The 15,905-nt window shown below is 35.7% G+C and overlaps 1 protein-coding gene across 18 annotated transcripts in view; it reads left to right on the top strand.

Moving 5' to 3' along the window:
• The window catches only part of arid4b (AT-rich interaction domain 4B), a 138,234-nt gene that overhangs the window by 49,884 nt on the left and 72,445 nt on the right, over window positions 1-15,905 (top strand). For all 18 annotated transcript variants that reach the window (XR_015506418.1, XR_015506417.1, XR_015506414.1 and 15 more), the window contains exons 3-5: window positions 4,961-5,071; window positions 10,651-10,716; window positions 13,384-13,474. Coding sequence is in view for 10 of the 18 variants with exons in the window: in XM_087279807.1 (XP_087135933.1) it covers window positions 4,961-5,071; window positions 10,651-10,716; window positions 13,384-13,474 (268 nt within the window). In the remaining 8 variants the exon portion in view is untranslated. The remainder of the gene's footprint in view (window positions 1-4,960; window positions 5,072-10,650; window positions 10,717-13,383; window positions 13,475-15,905) is intronic.

Here is a 15,905-nt window from a genome sequence, read left to right as displayed (position 1 = left end):
AAATGTCCTTGCTCTGTTAAAGGGTCACGAAACACCAAAACACATCTGTTGAGCTGTTGACAGAACTAAAAAGTGTAAATTGGTTGTTTTTGCGTTATTTCAAGCAAATTCGTACTTCCGGTTTGAAACTAATTTTTGAAGCTGCGTCACGGTCATGAGATAATAGCGTGTATTCCAGCGTGCAGACTGGACGTCTGTGCCAGAGTGTGTCTTATTACGTCTTACAGTGTGATGCATTAATGCATGAGTAAGGCTTGGTTCAAACCAATCAGCGCGCTCTATTGTGCAACTTCATTAATATTCATTACTGTCACAGTGTTTAGACGACAGAGACGCCACGTTGTGTTGGCAAAACAAGCGTGAAGTGTTGCTTTTATAGTTTGCTGCCGTTAAGTTTCGTTTTCATTTTCTCTCTGTGAGAGCGCAGCTGGATCACGTGTGGATTAACAGTGTACGCGACGCTCGACAACAATAACTTACGTGTCTAAGGAGGAACATTGTTTACCTGAGAGCTGTTCTCATCTGCAAACGCTGAGATCCGGATTCGCTTGTAGTCTCCTCTTCATAAAGACGCGGCTCTAGTTGCTGGTGATTGTTCTGTCTCTACAGATTTGGTAAGTGAGCGACCAGTGCTCTTTGTTTATTCGGTTTGTTCATATCGAACTAAGTTAACTATTGCACCGAGTGTAAACATGTTAGCACTACAACCAAACTTTAACCTCGTGTAGGGTTTTTACCGCATTTAGTGACCGGAATAACACACGCGGCTTTCTGACACTACCTGCCGTGTGCATCTAAGTTTCCGGGAAATGCAGAGGTTTTTTTTTTCTCTCATTCGCCGTGCGGTATCAAACATTGCATGAAAAATACACGCTTAGAGCAGCTCCTCGAATCAAATATCTCGTTTGTCGCGAGGGGCATGAATGAATTCCCTGAATGAAAGAGCCAAACTGCAGTTAAAGTCCACCATTTAATAATTTGGCAAATAATTCGACTACAGATGTCCATGTAGGTTAAACACCATCACTTTCTACTGTGTGTGTGAATTTTGACTCTGAAACTCGCGCGTGCCAAAATAGACACTCCCACACCATCCCACTTTAGTTCCTCCGACACTCCCCCCTAAACAGAGCTAGACACGCCCACTTTTCTGACTTTTTCCAAAGTAGAGGTGTGAAAACACCCTGCTGAAACGAGGGGGTTTCATGGCCCTTTAAACATCATTTGGGAAATATTTAAAAAAGAGAAACAAATTTAAAGGGGGGCTAATAATTCTGACTTCAACTGTATATTGTCATATTGCACAGCCCTAACATTAAATTAAGCTTTTTTTATGTCCGTCTGATAACATTGTGACCCAAACCTCTCTATTAAAACACTTCTTACTTGGCCTGAGTATTAATTTTGCTGTCTAGATTTGATGTAGAAAGCCTGACTGAGGCTGTTTTAGTTTTTCTTTCTTCTATGAATATTCCACTCATGAGTCTCCCACCATCTGATCAGTTAAAGAGCACCAGACACATGCTGTCCTGTGCTCGGTCATGATGAATCATGTGATCAGCAGCTCTTCTGTGGTTGGCTGTTGGTTCAAGCACTTGTCATCTGGCACTCAGCGGTTTGTTTAAGCTGGACATGTAAATATAGCAGCTGTGTTTCATTTACTGACGCTTTAGAGCTCCTGTGATGGGATTTCAGTTTTCACTGCTCACTTGCTCGGCTGAAGGTTAACGCAACGGATCAAGAGTCTTTAGTTGCAGTTATAAATCTCTTCACAGCATGATTTCATGAGTGCATGTCAGGTTTTTAACACTGATACTTCAGGAGTTTCATTAGTGTAAATCAGATCAGTAGTTAAAAGCAAGGGGTTTAAACTCAGTTATGTGTCAGATATGTGTGAATATAACCTGCTTCTTATAGTAAAAATCTATTAATTGTATTTTTTATAATCGCACTTGATGAAAACAGTCTGCAGAAACACTTTGATTGACATTCTCTCATTATACGTATCATCAGAGGAGGAAAGCTCCGCCCACTAGTGACCATCTCTCCCTCATTAGCATAGGAGGTTAGTCTTGTTTTTGAATTTGCTGCTATGTTGACACAGGCGTTTGTAGCTCCGCCCTCTTTTGAGCTGAATCTCATTTGAATTTAAAAAGACAGTCACCAAAATGGCATATCAAAGTCTAAAGAGGCAGTTTTTGCGTGCTGTTTGTGCATTCTCTGGTAATGAGGGCAAACAGCAAACAGAACATTACAGTAATCTAATCTAGTGGTCATAAATAGAACTAGCTTTTCTGGATCTGATATAGATGTCATGTTTCTTAGCTTAGCAATATTTCTCAGATGAAAGAAGGCTGTTTTGTGACATAAGGATTAGGGTTGAGTTGTCATCGTCCATTGCTGATGGCCGACAAACTTCGTGATGCTGAGCCGGCATCACGATCCATCGCCCCACCCCACATTTATATTGATATATAACTTATTATTTGCATGTCATTCTAATAACAATACCGATCTTTTCTTGAGCGGTGTTAAATTTTACATATTGCTGACAGCATCGTGAGGATTAAATGAAGGATTATACAGCACCTCTCACGCTTAATATGTGTAGATTCTGTGGCAAACGCTGTTACCTGCAAACCCCGTCCGACAGACTTTACAGTGAACGGCTTTAGTTATTTTCATAGTGGACTTCCACTGGAAGTCTTTTATCCACTCCTGGAAAAGTGTAAATGGTGGATTAACATTCAGCACATGTCATGATCACTAATAAGATGTGCCATTATTAGTAACTGTAGGTGGTTTCTAAAACAAAGTCTGTCAGTGTTATTGTCATTCTCTCACATTCAGCGCTTCTGTCATCACTCATCTGAAGGCAGAAGGCATTGACTCAAGGCTGATTTATACTTCTGCGTCAAACGCCGGAGTATGCTACGGCGCTGACGCATAGCCCTTCGGCGTGGCTGTCGGCGTCGCTGACGTGCACCTCTCAAAAAAATGTAACTACACGTCGCAACAAAGCGTATCGCAAGCTCTGTGATTGGTCGGCTTGGTGGCGCTGACGAGTCTGGGCAGGACCGAGAGCCGCGCGAATGACGCCAGCCCGATGGAGCGATTGTTTACAAGTGTGGAGTCCCGTGAAGGAGCTCCGTATGGAAAGTTTTGTTTTGTGTTTACCTCATAGTTAAAGTTGTTGCATGTCCGCCGGTTCCTGCCTCAAAATGAGCGAGTTTGAGACACTTGTACATCCAGGAAGTGTTCAGGAAAAGCAAAAATGCAGCGAAGAAACTCGACACAGAGGAACATTTACACCTCACTGCCAACTAGCGTTTCAGAAGTGTTAATGCAGACCAACAGAGACAGCGTGCAGAAGTATAAATGCACTGCTACACGCGTTGCATGCGCCGTGGGTTACGCCGGTCACTTGATGCAGAAGTATAAACTAGGCTTAAGTGATTAACAGCTGATATTAACCAATCAGTGGGCCAATAAAAAAAGCGTGAAGGCGGGGCAAGCATTGCGGGCTTTTTTACTTCAGCAAGTTCACATAACAACTTTTTTAATCTGTTCCTGAGCGCTGCGTTTGCCATTTTTAGGTGCAAAGATGCATTCTGCATGAATGTCTGATTTTGCAATTGAAACAGTGAAAATGTAAGCACTCGCCCAAATGCTTCCAAATATATTTGAAGGTCGCATAGATAAAATTTCAGACGCATATGCGACCAAAATGGTTGAGCCCGAGCATCTTTACTTGTTATTATTTCCTCATAATAATAATGAAATAAGGAAGTTATCATCAATCACAATACAAATTACAGCTAACTCCGTACGAACTCTCGTCTCCTCCACCAGCTGTGGGAAAAGCCATTATATCGACACAGATCACTCTGCCTATTCATGCCAGAGTCGCGCGGAAAAAAGTGATTGAGAGGTGATAAATTGTTAGTAACTTTATTTATTTATGGTTTGGTTATGAGTAAAGCAAAGACCATGTGGGGCAGGTAGTGAAGACGGTAGGCTACAATTAATTAATTTGTTATGAATTAATTGATATTTAATAACGACCTCCGCCCCCCGCCTACAGCGACGATGCCATCATCCGTCGCGATGTCTCACATTAAACATCGTACGATGCCAAACTGGTCAACATCGCCCAACTCTAATAGGGATATGAAGTTAAAATCTCATCTGTCATGAATTCCTGTGATCTCTCGAACTCCAGTGTTGCTTTCCATGACATACGTTCTTTGGTGATGTAATGATCCACACTTCTCCGCATTTCACTGTGAAAATGCTTGAAGAGTTTTCCACAGTCTCTCCGGGTTTCTTCAGAAAGCTAAAATTGAATCTAGACTCCAAGAAAATAAGTCTTGTTTTTGACTGAAAGGTTGCTTTTGTTTGTGAAAACCAATCATCCTGAAGTCCCTCTGGCTGACTCCTCAGGATGAGGAGACCTGCACTAAGAGTGTTTAGGCAGCGTCATGCAGCTGCTTGTTAAATCCGTAAAGTCTTGATAGGGTGTTTCTAAGGGTGTCTGGATGCCACGCTCTGGAGCCTTGGGAACCCTTTTGGTTAAGATGTTATGCGAGTGGGTGTATGGGTCGGTTATCTCTCGCAGACTCTTTAAACAAGACAGACGGGTCGTCAGGGTCAGGTACACACCTACACATGTTGTTCCCTCTTCATCTGCAGATGAATAATAAATGAAGTGTAATGTACGCTCGGAAATGAGATGTGCTCTGCCGTTGTACTTTAATCACAGATTATGAGGGATATGTAATGCCAGCGTTAATAATAATAACAATGTGTTCACATTGAGTTCTGTAATCTTATAGCGGCCCAATCCTACAGCTGAAATGTTGGCAACAGAGGAACTTAAGCAAATTAATTTGGCCTTTTTCCGCCTTGATTTACATAATTGTAAATAATATTAATGGATATTTTGTGTGTTTTTGTCCAGACGCTGGAGGAGCCCCCATACCTGACTGTTGGCACTGACGTAAGTGCCAAGTACAGAGGGGCTTTCTGTGAGGCCAAGATCAAGACCGCCAAGAGACTCGTCAAAGCAAAGGTGAGTCGCTGAACGCCACATTATTTTTTGGTTTGGGTCATTTTGAACCAGCATAGACTCATTTTGAAAACGTAGCCCTGTATACATTTCTGGAGATCGCAAATTATGGAGCCAGAAGTATGTATGGCTGCATTCCGTCTATAAAATGAATGCTACTACGAGCTGACCGCTTTTCTCCGTGTGGACTGCTTTCGTGCTGGTCCAGTAGCTCGACACACTGCCAAAAACGCTTTTCTTGCTTAGATTTTTTGTCTTGTTTGTAGTCCAAATATCTAAAAATTCTTAATTCGAGAAGAATTTTCTAGATAAGCAAAACATGTTGCATTATTTTAAGAAATAATCTGCTAATATTAAGTGATTTTTACCTTAAAACAAGCAAAATAATCTGCCAATGGGGTAAGCAAAATAATCTTGTTTTTCCTTTTGACATAAGATTATTTTGCTTACCCCATTGGCAGAATATTTTGCTTGTTTTAGGGTAAAAATCACTTAATATTAGCAGATTATTTCTTAAAACAAGGCAACATGTTTTGCTTGTCTAGAAAATTCTTCTCGAATTAAGAATTTTTAGATATTTGGTCTACAAACAAGACAAAAAATCTAAGTAAGAAAAGCATTTTTTGCAGTGCATGCACGTCGCCGGACTTGAGACGCAGAGAGGAGTTGACTAAGGGTGTCATGATCCTCCAAATCCTCGATTCGATTACATTTTCGATTCTAAAGTCACGGTTCGATTTTCGATTTAAATAAGAAAAATTAAACAAAATCATAAACAAATCATACAGTAAGTGAATAAAGATAAGTTACACACATAATTGCCACCTGTCAATCACTTTTTCCGCGGACTCGTTAATAGGCAGTGATCTGTGACGTTATAATGGCGTCGGTAAAAAAGTGCACAACCAACAGGAACCAGCCAACAGTATCTGAGGTGTTCGCTAAAATTACCAAGTACAAGTGTGAAAGTGAAAGACTGAATCAGTTTACTGACCCGCTGACTGCCTCTCGAGCGCATGACAATGTGCGTGCGTCTCTGTGTGTGCCTGCCTGTGTGTGTGTGTGTGGTCGCGTGATGTGCGTTTTCAGTGGTAGTGAGGAGGGAGGGCTGCTCAGAAATGCTACACGCCAGTGTGGATGTGGATCGTTATCGTTATAAAATGCCATTTAAAAACTAAGACCTATTAATGTAAACAGGGCCTGAGTGTGTATTTTTCGCGAGCGGATTTGCAACGGGGGCGGGGCAGAGGATCGCGATGCCGGTGTTGTCTATCGGCCCAACCCTAATACATAGCAGAGCTTGCAAACTATGTGTTTTTTTCGACAACACGTACAATGTCAACATAACTTACTGGAAATCCAAAATACTTCCACACCGGCGACTTTGTTGAAAGAGGAGAGGGTTTAAGCTCTGTCGACGGGTTTCCTGCGTCTGCAGTTCAACAAGCTCTTCAACAAACGTGTATTTTCCCGCTTGACAAGCCAAGCTGACGTGACGTGGGGGCGTGGCAGCATCGACGATTCCATTTTTTTGATTGGATAATCGAAATTAAGCATGAATTTCGATTGATTTCGACACCCTTAGAGTTGACCATGGTTCGAATTCGGCGAAGAACAGTTCCAGAAAGCAGTGAAGACAAAACTGAAGCTGAAAAATATAATCAGTAAATAACAGGGTGAGAATGTGGTAAAATCTGAAAACATGGTAAAAATCAGCTGAGGTTGAGTTTAAGAAACGGCTTGGGTGGGGGAATCGGTCAATCAGTTAGTCGACAGCAGCTTCTGGTGGATGTACAGTGAGTACCACTTGAAAATGTAAGAGTTATGTTGTTTGAACTCATTTTAAATTAGTAGTTTGAACAAAGGTCATTTTTGAGTGTATGCAGTGTCTTTCGTTTACATTGAATCATTTTATTTCTGTACGTGAATATAGTTAGAATACGCTTATTTGATCAAAAATTAGGTGGAACGGTGGCTCAGTGGTTAGCACTGTCGCCTCACAGCAAGGTCGCTGGTTTGAGTCTCGGCTGGGTCAGTTGACATTTCTGTGTGGAGTTTGCATGTTCTCACCGCGTTTGCGTGGGTTTCCTCCAGGTGCTCCAGTTTCCCCCACAGTCCAAACACATGCGCTATAGTTGAATTGATGAACTAAATTGGCTGTAGTGTATAAGTGTGTGTGAATGAGTGAGTGTGTATGGGTGTTTCCCTGTACTGGGTTGCAGCTGGAATGGCATCCGCTGTGTAAAACATGCTGGGATTGTTGGCGGTTCATTCCGCTGTGGCGACCCCTGATAAATAAGGGAATAAGCCCTTACTGAAAAAAAGAAAATGAATGAAAAATTCCTCACTTGTTGATTGAATGCTGATTTTTGTAACTCATAAATCAATCCAGCATGCTGATTCGACTGAATGGTTTTGTGATTTGACTCTTAATAAAAACAGAAGAAGGAAAAGTTTCTGTTAGTATAGTTTGATGAGTTTTTCTGAATGTAAAAGGCCTTGTTTTGGAGTGTGTGTGTGTGTGTGTGTGTGTGTGTATGTGTTCTTGTGTGTGGTCTGGAGTTGTTGTGAAATGTGTTGTTGTGTTTGTTAGTGAGTCTGATAATGGCTGTGTTTTGATTCCTGATGAAGTATTCAGCTCTTTCCGTGTGCTCTGGTCTGCCTCCTCATGTTCTTCAGCTGAAGGCTCTCTGATGTTTTATAATTCCTCTCTCATAGCGCTCAAATGTGATTAGCTTCTGCTCGCAAACCAGAGACCTTGTTCAAGGTTGTATTCATATTCCTGCCGGTGTACAACTGATGACATCATCTATTGCTCTCTCTCTCTCTCTCTCTCTCCCCCCCCCCTCTCTCTCTCTCTCTCTCTCTCTCTCTCTCTCCCCCCCTCTCTCTCTCATTTCTATTCATCTCAATAATTGCTTTATTGGCATGACAAATATTACAAATGTATTGCCAAAACATTCATAAAGTTTACATTAAAAGAACAGATGCATATTAAATTAAAAGAAAAAAGCATAGTAAACACAGTAAATAATAGAAGTAGTAAAAAAATTATATTAATAAAAATAATGATAATAAATGAGAATAAACTGAACATTAATGATGAACTTTTTAGAATAAATCCGCATATACAGTTGTATGAAGGTTTGTTCTGTAGACTATCGGAAAACTATAGCTTAAAGGGGCTAATAATTTTGTCCTTAAAATGGCGTTTAAATAAATGAAAACTGCTTTTATTCTAGCCGAAATGAAGCAAATAAGACTTTCTCCAGTAGAAAAAATATTATCAGACATACTGTGAAAATTTCATTCCTCTGTTAAACATCATTTAGGAAATATTTAATAAAGGGAAAAAAATTCAAAGGGGGGCTAATAATTCTGACTTTAACTGTATGTGTAATATAACATAATAATCAACAATGTGACATAATAATTAGTATATTTACAATGATTCATTTATAGTAATCTAGATCTTATAATAATCTATCTCCACCTCTGCCTGGGCACAGCGTGGGCAGATGCGGCTTTCTCTGGGTTGCCAGTTCTGTCTGGATCACTCCGTCTCTACAGTCAGACTGTGAGCACTCGGTCTCTAGTTTGTCACTCCAATTCAATTCAGTTCACTTTATTGGCATGACATACATGGGTACATTCTGCCAAAGTGTACATAGCAGGGTATTAACAAAAAAGTCAATAGAAATAATAGTAGTAATAACAAAAAAATTTTTATATATATATATATATATATATATATATATATATATATATATATATATAAAATCATGGTATCATGGCAGGGCGCCACGCCAAAATTCATGCAGATGCGTGAGGCCAGCAAACATGACGTATAGCCGTTTCACTTTACTTCAGGAAGCATTAATGCAGCTCTGTTTGTCTATTGGAGACATTTATAAATATTCCTACCAAATCTAATAAATGCTGGGGACATACTCGTTACATAAACACACTAAATTGCACTCAGCAGCGTTTATTTGAGAGAGCACAAGAAGATTTGCGCACTCTTGAAGCGGCTTATATTTGAGTGGGCGTGCAAAAAGTTTTTTGCACGAGCAGAGGAAATCGGCACACAAGCAAAGAGATCCGCATGCTAGTAGGCTATTACATAAATGTGATCTTGAATTGTAATACTGCGCTTATGACATTTGTTAGTGAAATAACACCACAGGTAGTTGGTAGATCTGTGTTAAAAAAAAAGGCCTGCCGCCACAGCTGGAAAAAATCCTAGAGGAAACACAGTATATATATGTATATATGTATATATATATATATATATATATATATATATATATATATATATATATATATATATATATATATATATATATATGTATATATATATATATATATATATATATATATATATATATATACATATATATATATATATATATATATATATATATATATATATATATATATATATATATATATATATATATATACATATGTATAAATTTCTTTATTTTTTTAGGTTATTTTTAATTTTTTAATTTTATTTTTATCTATTATTTATTTATTATTATTATTATTATACATATATTTTTATTTTTATAAATTTTTTATTTTAATACATTTTTTAATTTTTTATTATTTTTTTATTTTTTTTTTAAATCAAAACCAAAAATTCAGACCCATTTTATAGTGCAAACAATATAAGTACACATAATTATTCATTTATGCATTCATTGTGTTAATCTGGAGTCGCCACAGCAGAATGAACCACCAAATTATCCAGCACATGTTCCACGCAGCGGATGGACCTGTACCGCATGTCTTTGGACTAGTGGAGGAAACCGGAGCACCCGGAGGAAACCCACGCAAATGCAGAAAGAACATGCAAACTCCACACAGAAACTGACCCAGCCAAGGCTCGAACCAGCGACCTTCTTGCTGTGAGGCGAGAGTGCTATCCACCGCGTCGCCTACACATAATTAATTAAAATTAATAAAGAAAATACGCAATTTAAAAAAGTAAACTTGCTACTGAATCAGTATAATTTAAATACATTCATGGCTATTGAATTGCTATTGAAAATGCTACTATAATTATAATTAAAATTAATTAATTTTTGATGTAAAATGAATGTTTCATGTGTATTTATTTACTTTCATGGATTTATGCGTTACAAAAAAACTTGTATAAAATGCATTATTTATGTTTACGCTTTGAAATTATGCAGGGCTACATATACTGTGTGTTGAATATCTTAAAATTGATGTTCAGCAAATCTTCTTCCTGCTTTAAATTTTACTGTATAGTAACAGAGCGAGTGTTGATTCAGAAAGTTGCCGGGCTCTGCTGTGTGATGTATTTCGGGAAATCTGACACCTCGTTCCTCTTGCGCAGCATGTTTTGTCCGCCCCACTTTCTCTATAATGATGTTGAGACGCTGTGATTCAGTTCAGTGTTTGCTCCGATATCAACTGTGGGATGTTCAGCTCTCTGTGCTGTGAATCTGCCTTTCTGACATCAGCGATCGATGAGTTTGGTCTTTGGGGAAGCCCTTCAGTGTTTACTTTTCTCATGGATATGAGTGTGTGTGTGTGTGTGTGTGTTTTAGGTCACCTTCAGACCGGATGCTTCGACTGCAGAGGTGCATGATGAACACATCAGAGGATTGCTGAAGGTGAGAGCACATCTGCACACGTTTCATTTAATTTATTTTTATTTATTTTATTTTATTTTTATGATTCATTATTAAATATAAACACCCGACAGGCAATCCAGAGTTTACATATCTTATATCTCGTCATCAACTTTATAACACCTCCAGACTGCAGACACACTCGCGCTTTCAGCTTCAAGCTGCTTCCATGTTCTGCGCTGCCGGCATTTAACTGAGAGCATCTCTGCAACAAAGTGATGTCATGCCTAGGGCCAAACGGAATCTGCGGACATTTTTTGCTATTTCTGCGCAGAATTGTGTTAAAAATCTGCGGATTTATGCTGAATTATTTTGGGAGTATTATAACTAAACCTTAATATATGAACTTAAAAATAGTAGCTTTCTAACTTTTATTGAATGTTTACAATGCAAATCCAATTAGATCCTCTTTATTTGGTAAACAAATCAAGTCTCTCATATGATATCTCTACTAAAAGACAGAAAATATGACTTTACAAACTATTTTGTATATAAATTATATGAGTATTTTCATATTAGTCAATAATACTACTGAAATGAATTTAAAATCTGTATAAATATAAATGTACACACTTTTACACAAGCAAATTAACAGAATCAATGATGGGCAAAAAAATCTGCGTAATTCTGCGCGTGCAGATTCTGTGTGGGCCTAGTCATGCCGCATGTGTTGCTGTCTCTGTGTAAAGTCAAGAAAGAGATCTAATGCTGTGTTCACACCAGACGCAGAACGCGCGGATAAATCACGATATTCTCGCGTACATTTAAGTTTACTCGCTTCATTCGCACGTCAAATCCACTTCATTCACGCATCAAATCCGCTTCATTTGCGCGTCAAGAACGTGACCCCCCCACCCCAAAGATTGACACGTCTGACAACTTAACTCTCCCTCCCAAAAGCGTGATTTCTGCGGCCGTCACAACCCCCCTTTTGAGCGCGATATACGCGACCCCCTACACAACCTCCCGCCATCTCCCACCCCACAGAAAGTGATTTCATCATCAAAAAATGGTGTTTAAAACAATTAAGAACTGCTTTTATTCTAGCCGAAATAAAACAAATAAGACTTTCTCCAGAAGAAAAAATATTATCAGATATACTGTGAACATTTCCTTGCTCTGTTAAACATCATTTGGGAAATAGTTCAAAAAGAAAAAAAAAATTAAGTGGGGCTAAAATATGAAGGGTAACATAATATCCTTCACGCATCTCCCTTTATTTGATAAATATGTTAATTCGTTAAAAACACCTACACTGTAAAAAATGCAGGCTTCCATACAATTCATTGATGCTGTCCCAACACAAATCAATCAAGTTAAAACAACACTTTTACCAAATTGATGTGGATTGAACATAAACATTTTCCTAATGAAATCTTAAGAATTGTGTTTTTTAGCTCATTTAAAATAAGTAGTTTGACAAGTGTACAATCTCAGTATACTGTATGTATATATATATATATATATATATATATATATATATATATATATATATATATATATATATATATATATATATATATGACAGTAAATAATATTTTACTTGTAATTTATTTTTAATTTTTACTTATTTTTCAAGACACTTCTATACAGCTTAAAGTGACATTTAAAGGCTTAACTAGGTTAATAAGGTGAACTAGGCAGGTTAGGGTAATTAGGCAAGTTATTCTATAATGATGGTTTGTTCTGTAGACTATTGAAAAAAAATTAGCTTAAAGAGGCTAATAATTTTGTCCCAAAAATATTTTTTAAAAAAATTCAAAACTGCTTTTATTCTAGTCGAAATAAAACAAATAAGACTTTCTCCAGAAAAAAAAAATATTATCAGACATACTGTGAACATTTCCTTGCTCTTTTAAATACCATTTGGGAAATATTTAAAAAAGAATTAAAAAAATCAAAAGGGGGCTAATAATTCTGACTTCAACTGTATATTTATATATATATATATATATATATATATATATATATATATATATATATATATATATATATATATTTATATATATATATATATATATAATATTCATTCATTCTTTTTCTTGTTGGCTTAGTCCCTTTTTTTAATCTGGGGTCGCCACAGCAGAATGAACCACCAACCTCTCCAGCACACGTTTTACACAAACTCCACACAGAAATGCCAACTGACCCAGCTGAGGCTCGAATCAGCGACCTTTTTGCTCTAAGGCGACAGCACAACCTACTGCGTCACCGCGTTTCCTCTTAATAATAATATATAGTCTAATAATATGATGAATAACATTATATTCTTCATGCAATTTTATTTTATTTTTTAAAATTTTATATATATATTTTTTTTTTCCAGGTTTTTGTCAAATCTCCCTTCATATGAATATGTTAATTCATCATACACACCTGATGCCATCTCTTTACTGCGCTACTGCTGTGCTCAATCACTAAAGAAACCAGGAGATGCCCTCAGAGGCGATGCTCTTTTAGTAATGTCAGCGATTATGTGGGAAAGAGAAATAAATTCAGTCTGTTTATCTCCAGCTTCAGTGTTTTGACAGCCGGTAGAGCAGAAAATCCAATTGCAGTGAGTGAAGAGCGATGTGGTGCAACACCCTGAAACCCTGCGCCTGCTACTGTCTGTCTGTCTGAGTGTCTGATGGAGGGTTTGTGTCTTAGGTGGGCGCTGTGGTTGAAGCCAGGAATCAGGACGGTGTCTATCAGGAGGCCACAATCAACAAACTCACTGACGCTAGCTTGTACACCGTCGGTAAGTGCACTTCTGCTTTATTTTATTTTTATTTTATTTTATTAAAATTTATTTTAATTTAATTTAATTTAAATTTAATTTTGTTTTTATTTAATTTAATTTTTTTAATTAATAAAATGTTATTTTATTTTATTCTATTTTATTTTATTCTATTTTATTTTGGTAAATTTTATATATATTTTTTAAATTATTTTATATTTTATTTTATTAAGTAATATTTAAATATACATAAAAAACAGGATTCTCAGACTGTTAATATTTTTTTCACTGTTAATATTAATTAATTTAAATTGTATTTGTAATTTATAGGGTATATCATTTAATTACATATAATTTATTTAATTAATTTAATTTGATTTAACATAATATATTATAATATAATATAATATAATATAATATATTAAATATTTTTAAATGTCAATACAAAACTGGATATCTAAGTGTTAATGTCTTTCTGTTAATTTTAAGTGATTTGTGAATTTAATTTAATTGTATTGTATTTTATTTTAGATATTGTAATTTAATTTTTCATCATTATTAAATAATTAAATTAAATTTTATATAATTTAATTACTTTTTATAAAATATAATATAATATATTTAATTATATTAGAAATATATCAATAAAACTATTTTAAAATAATTTGAATTTGTAAATAATTTAATTTGATATAGTTTTATTTAAATTTGTGTAATGTAATTTAATTATGTGTATTAAAATTTATTATAAATAATGTAATATTATATATCTATCTATATATATATATATATATATATATATATATATATATATATATATATCTTAACTTATATAATGTAATGTATCATATTTATTTTAAATAATGTAATTAAATTTTATGTAATGTAATTTAACATATAATTTATTGTATTATATTGAATAATATATAAATATCTGTAAAAAACTGGATTCCTCAGACTTTTGTAAACAGTTAACATTATGTATTTTGTTTTTTTAATTAATCGGGTTTATCATTCAAGTTAATTTTATATTGTTTAATATAATTTAATATGATGATCGTATAATGTATTATAGTATTACAATGATATATATTAAAGTATATTATATTAATTAATATATAAATATAAACAAAAACAGGATTTCTCAGACTTTTGTGAACAGTTAACATTAAATAATTTGTATTAGTGAATAATAGGATTTATCATTTAATTACATTTTATATAATTTCATTACATTTAATAAAATGCATAATATAATTTAATGCATTATAGTGTTAAATACATTATAATATATTCATTCATTCATTTTCTTTTTCGGCTTGATCCCTTTATTAATCTGGGGTCGCCACAGCTGAATGAACCACCAGCTTATTCAGCATATGTTTTATGCAGCAGACGCCCTTTCAGTTGCAACCCATCACTGGGAAACAACCATACACTCTCATTCACACACATACATTACGGACAATTCAGCTTACCCAATTCCCCTATAGCGCATGTGTTTGGACTTGTGGGGGAAACCGGAGCACCTGGAGGGGAGAACATGAACTCTACACATAAATGCCAACTGACCCAGTCGAGGTTCGAACCAGCGACCTTCTTGCTGTGAGGCGATTGTGCTACCCACTGCGCCACAGTGCTGCCCTAATATGAAACAAATTTATAAATTTGATGTTGTAATATGAATTATGGTCCACTCATGTGCCTTCACATGGAGAAAGAAAGATGTGTGTGTGTGTGTGTGTGTGTGTGTTACAGTAATGATGGTAAATGTAAGTCACAGCAGTTGATTCTTCAGCAGATGTCTTCAATTTGACTTCATTTTAAACCGTATTGTAGCTCTTAATGAAGTTATAAACCCACTGGTGATGATTTACTCTAAGATTTACTGTGGTTTACTGCGGTATCACCTGATGCTCCTGAGTGCAGGAGATGAGTGTGTTTATACGAATCAATAAATCATTCAATAGAAAAAGGTTTTCCTGCTGGACTGGCCTTAATATCTTGACTCTCCATTATTTACACTGTAAGTGAATGAATGAATGAATGAATGAGTAAATTAATAAATGAGTGAGTGAATAAATGAGTAAATGCATGAATGAATTAGCTAATGAATGAGTGAGTGAGTGAGTGAATGAGTGAATGAGTTACTGAATGAATGAGTCAATGAACAAATTAGTAAATTTATGAGTAAATGAACGAGTGAATGATTAAAAGAATAAATAAAAAAATTAAGTAAATAAATAAATTGAGATAATGAACTGAACAAATGAGTGAGTGAATGACTTAGTAAATAAATTAATAAGGTAATGAATAAGTGAGTAAATGAACAAATGAGTGAATGAACAAATGAGTGAATGAATAAATTAGTGAATAAATTAACGAAAGAATGAATGAATGAATGAATAAATAAATTAATAAGTACATGGACGAAGGAGTAAATTTATTAATG

Source organism: Danio rerio, chromosome 13 (genome assembly GCF_052040795.2).
Source record: "Danio rerio strain M-AB ecotype USA chromosome 13, GRCz13ab, whole genome shotgun sequence".
Classification (NCBI taxonomy): Eukaryota; Metazoa; Chordata; class Actinopteri; order Cypriniformes; family Danionidae; genus Danio; species Danio rerio.
Note: the sequence above shows the minus strand (reverse complement) of the source record. Positions and strands in the feature narration are given on the sequence as shown.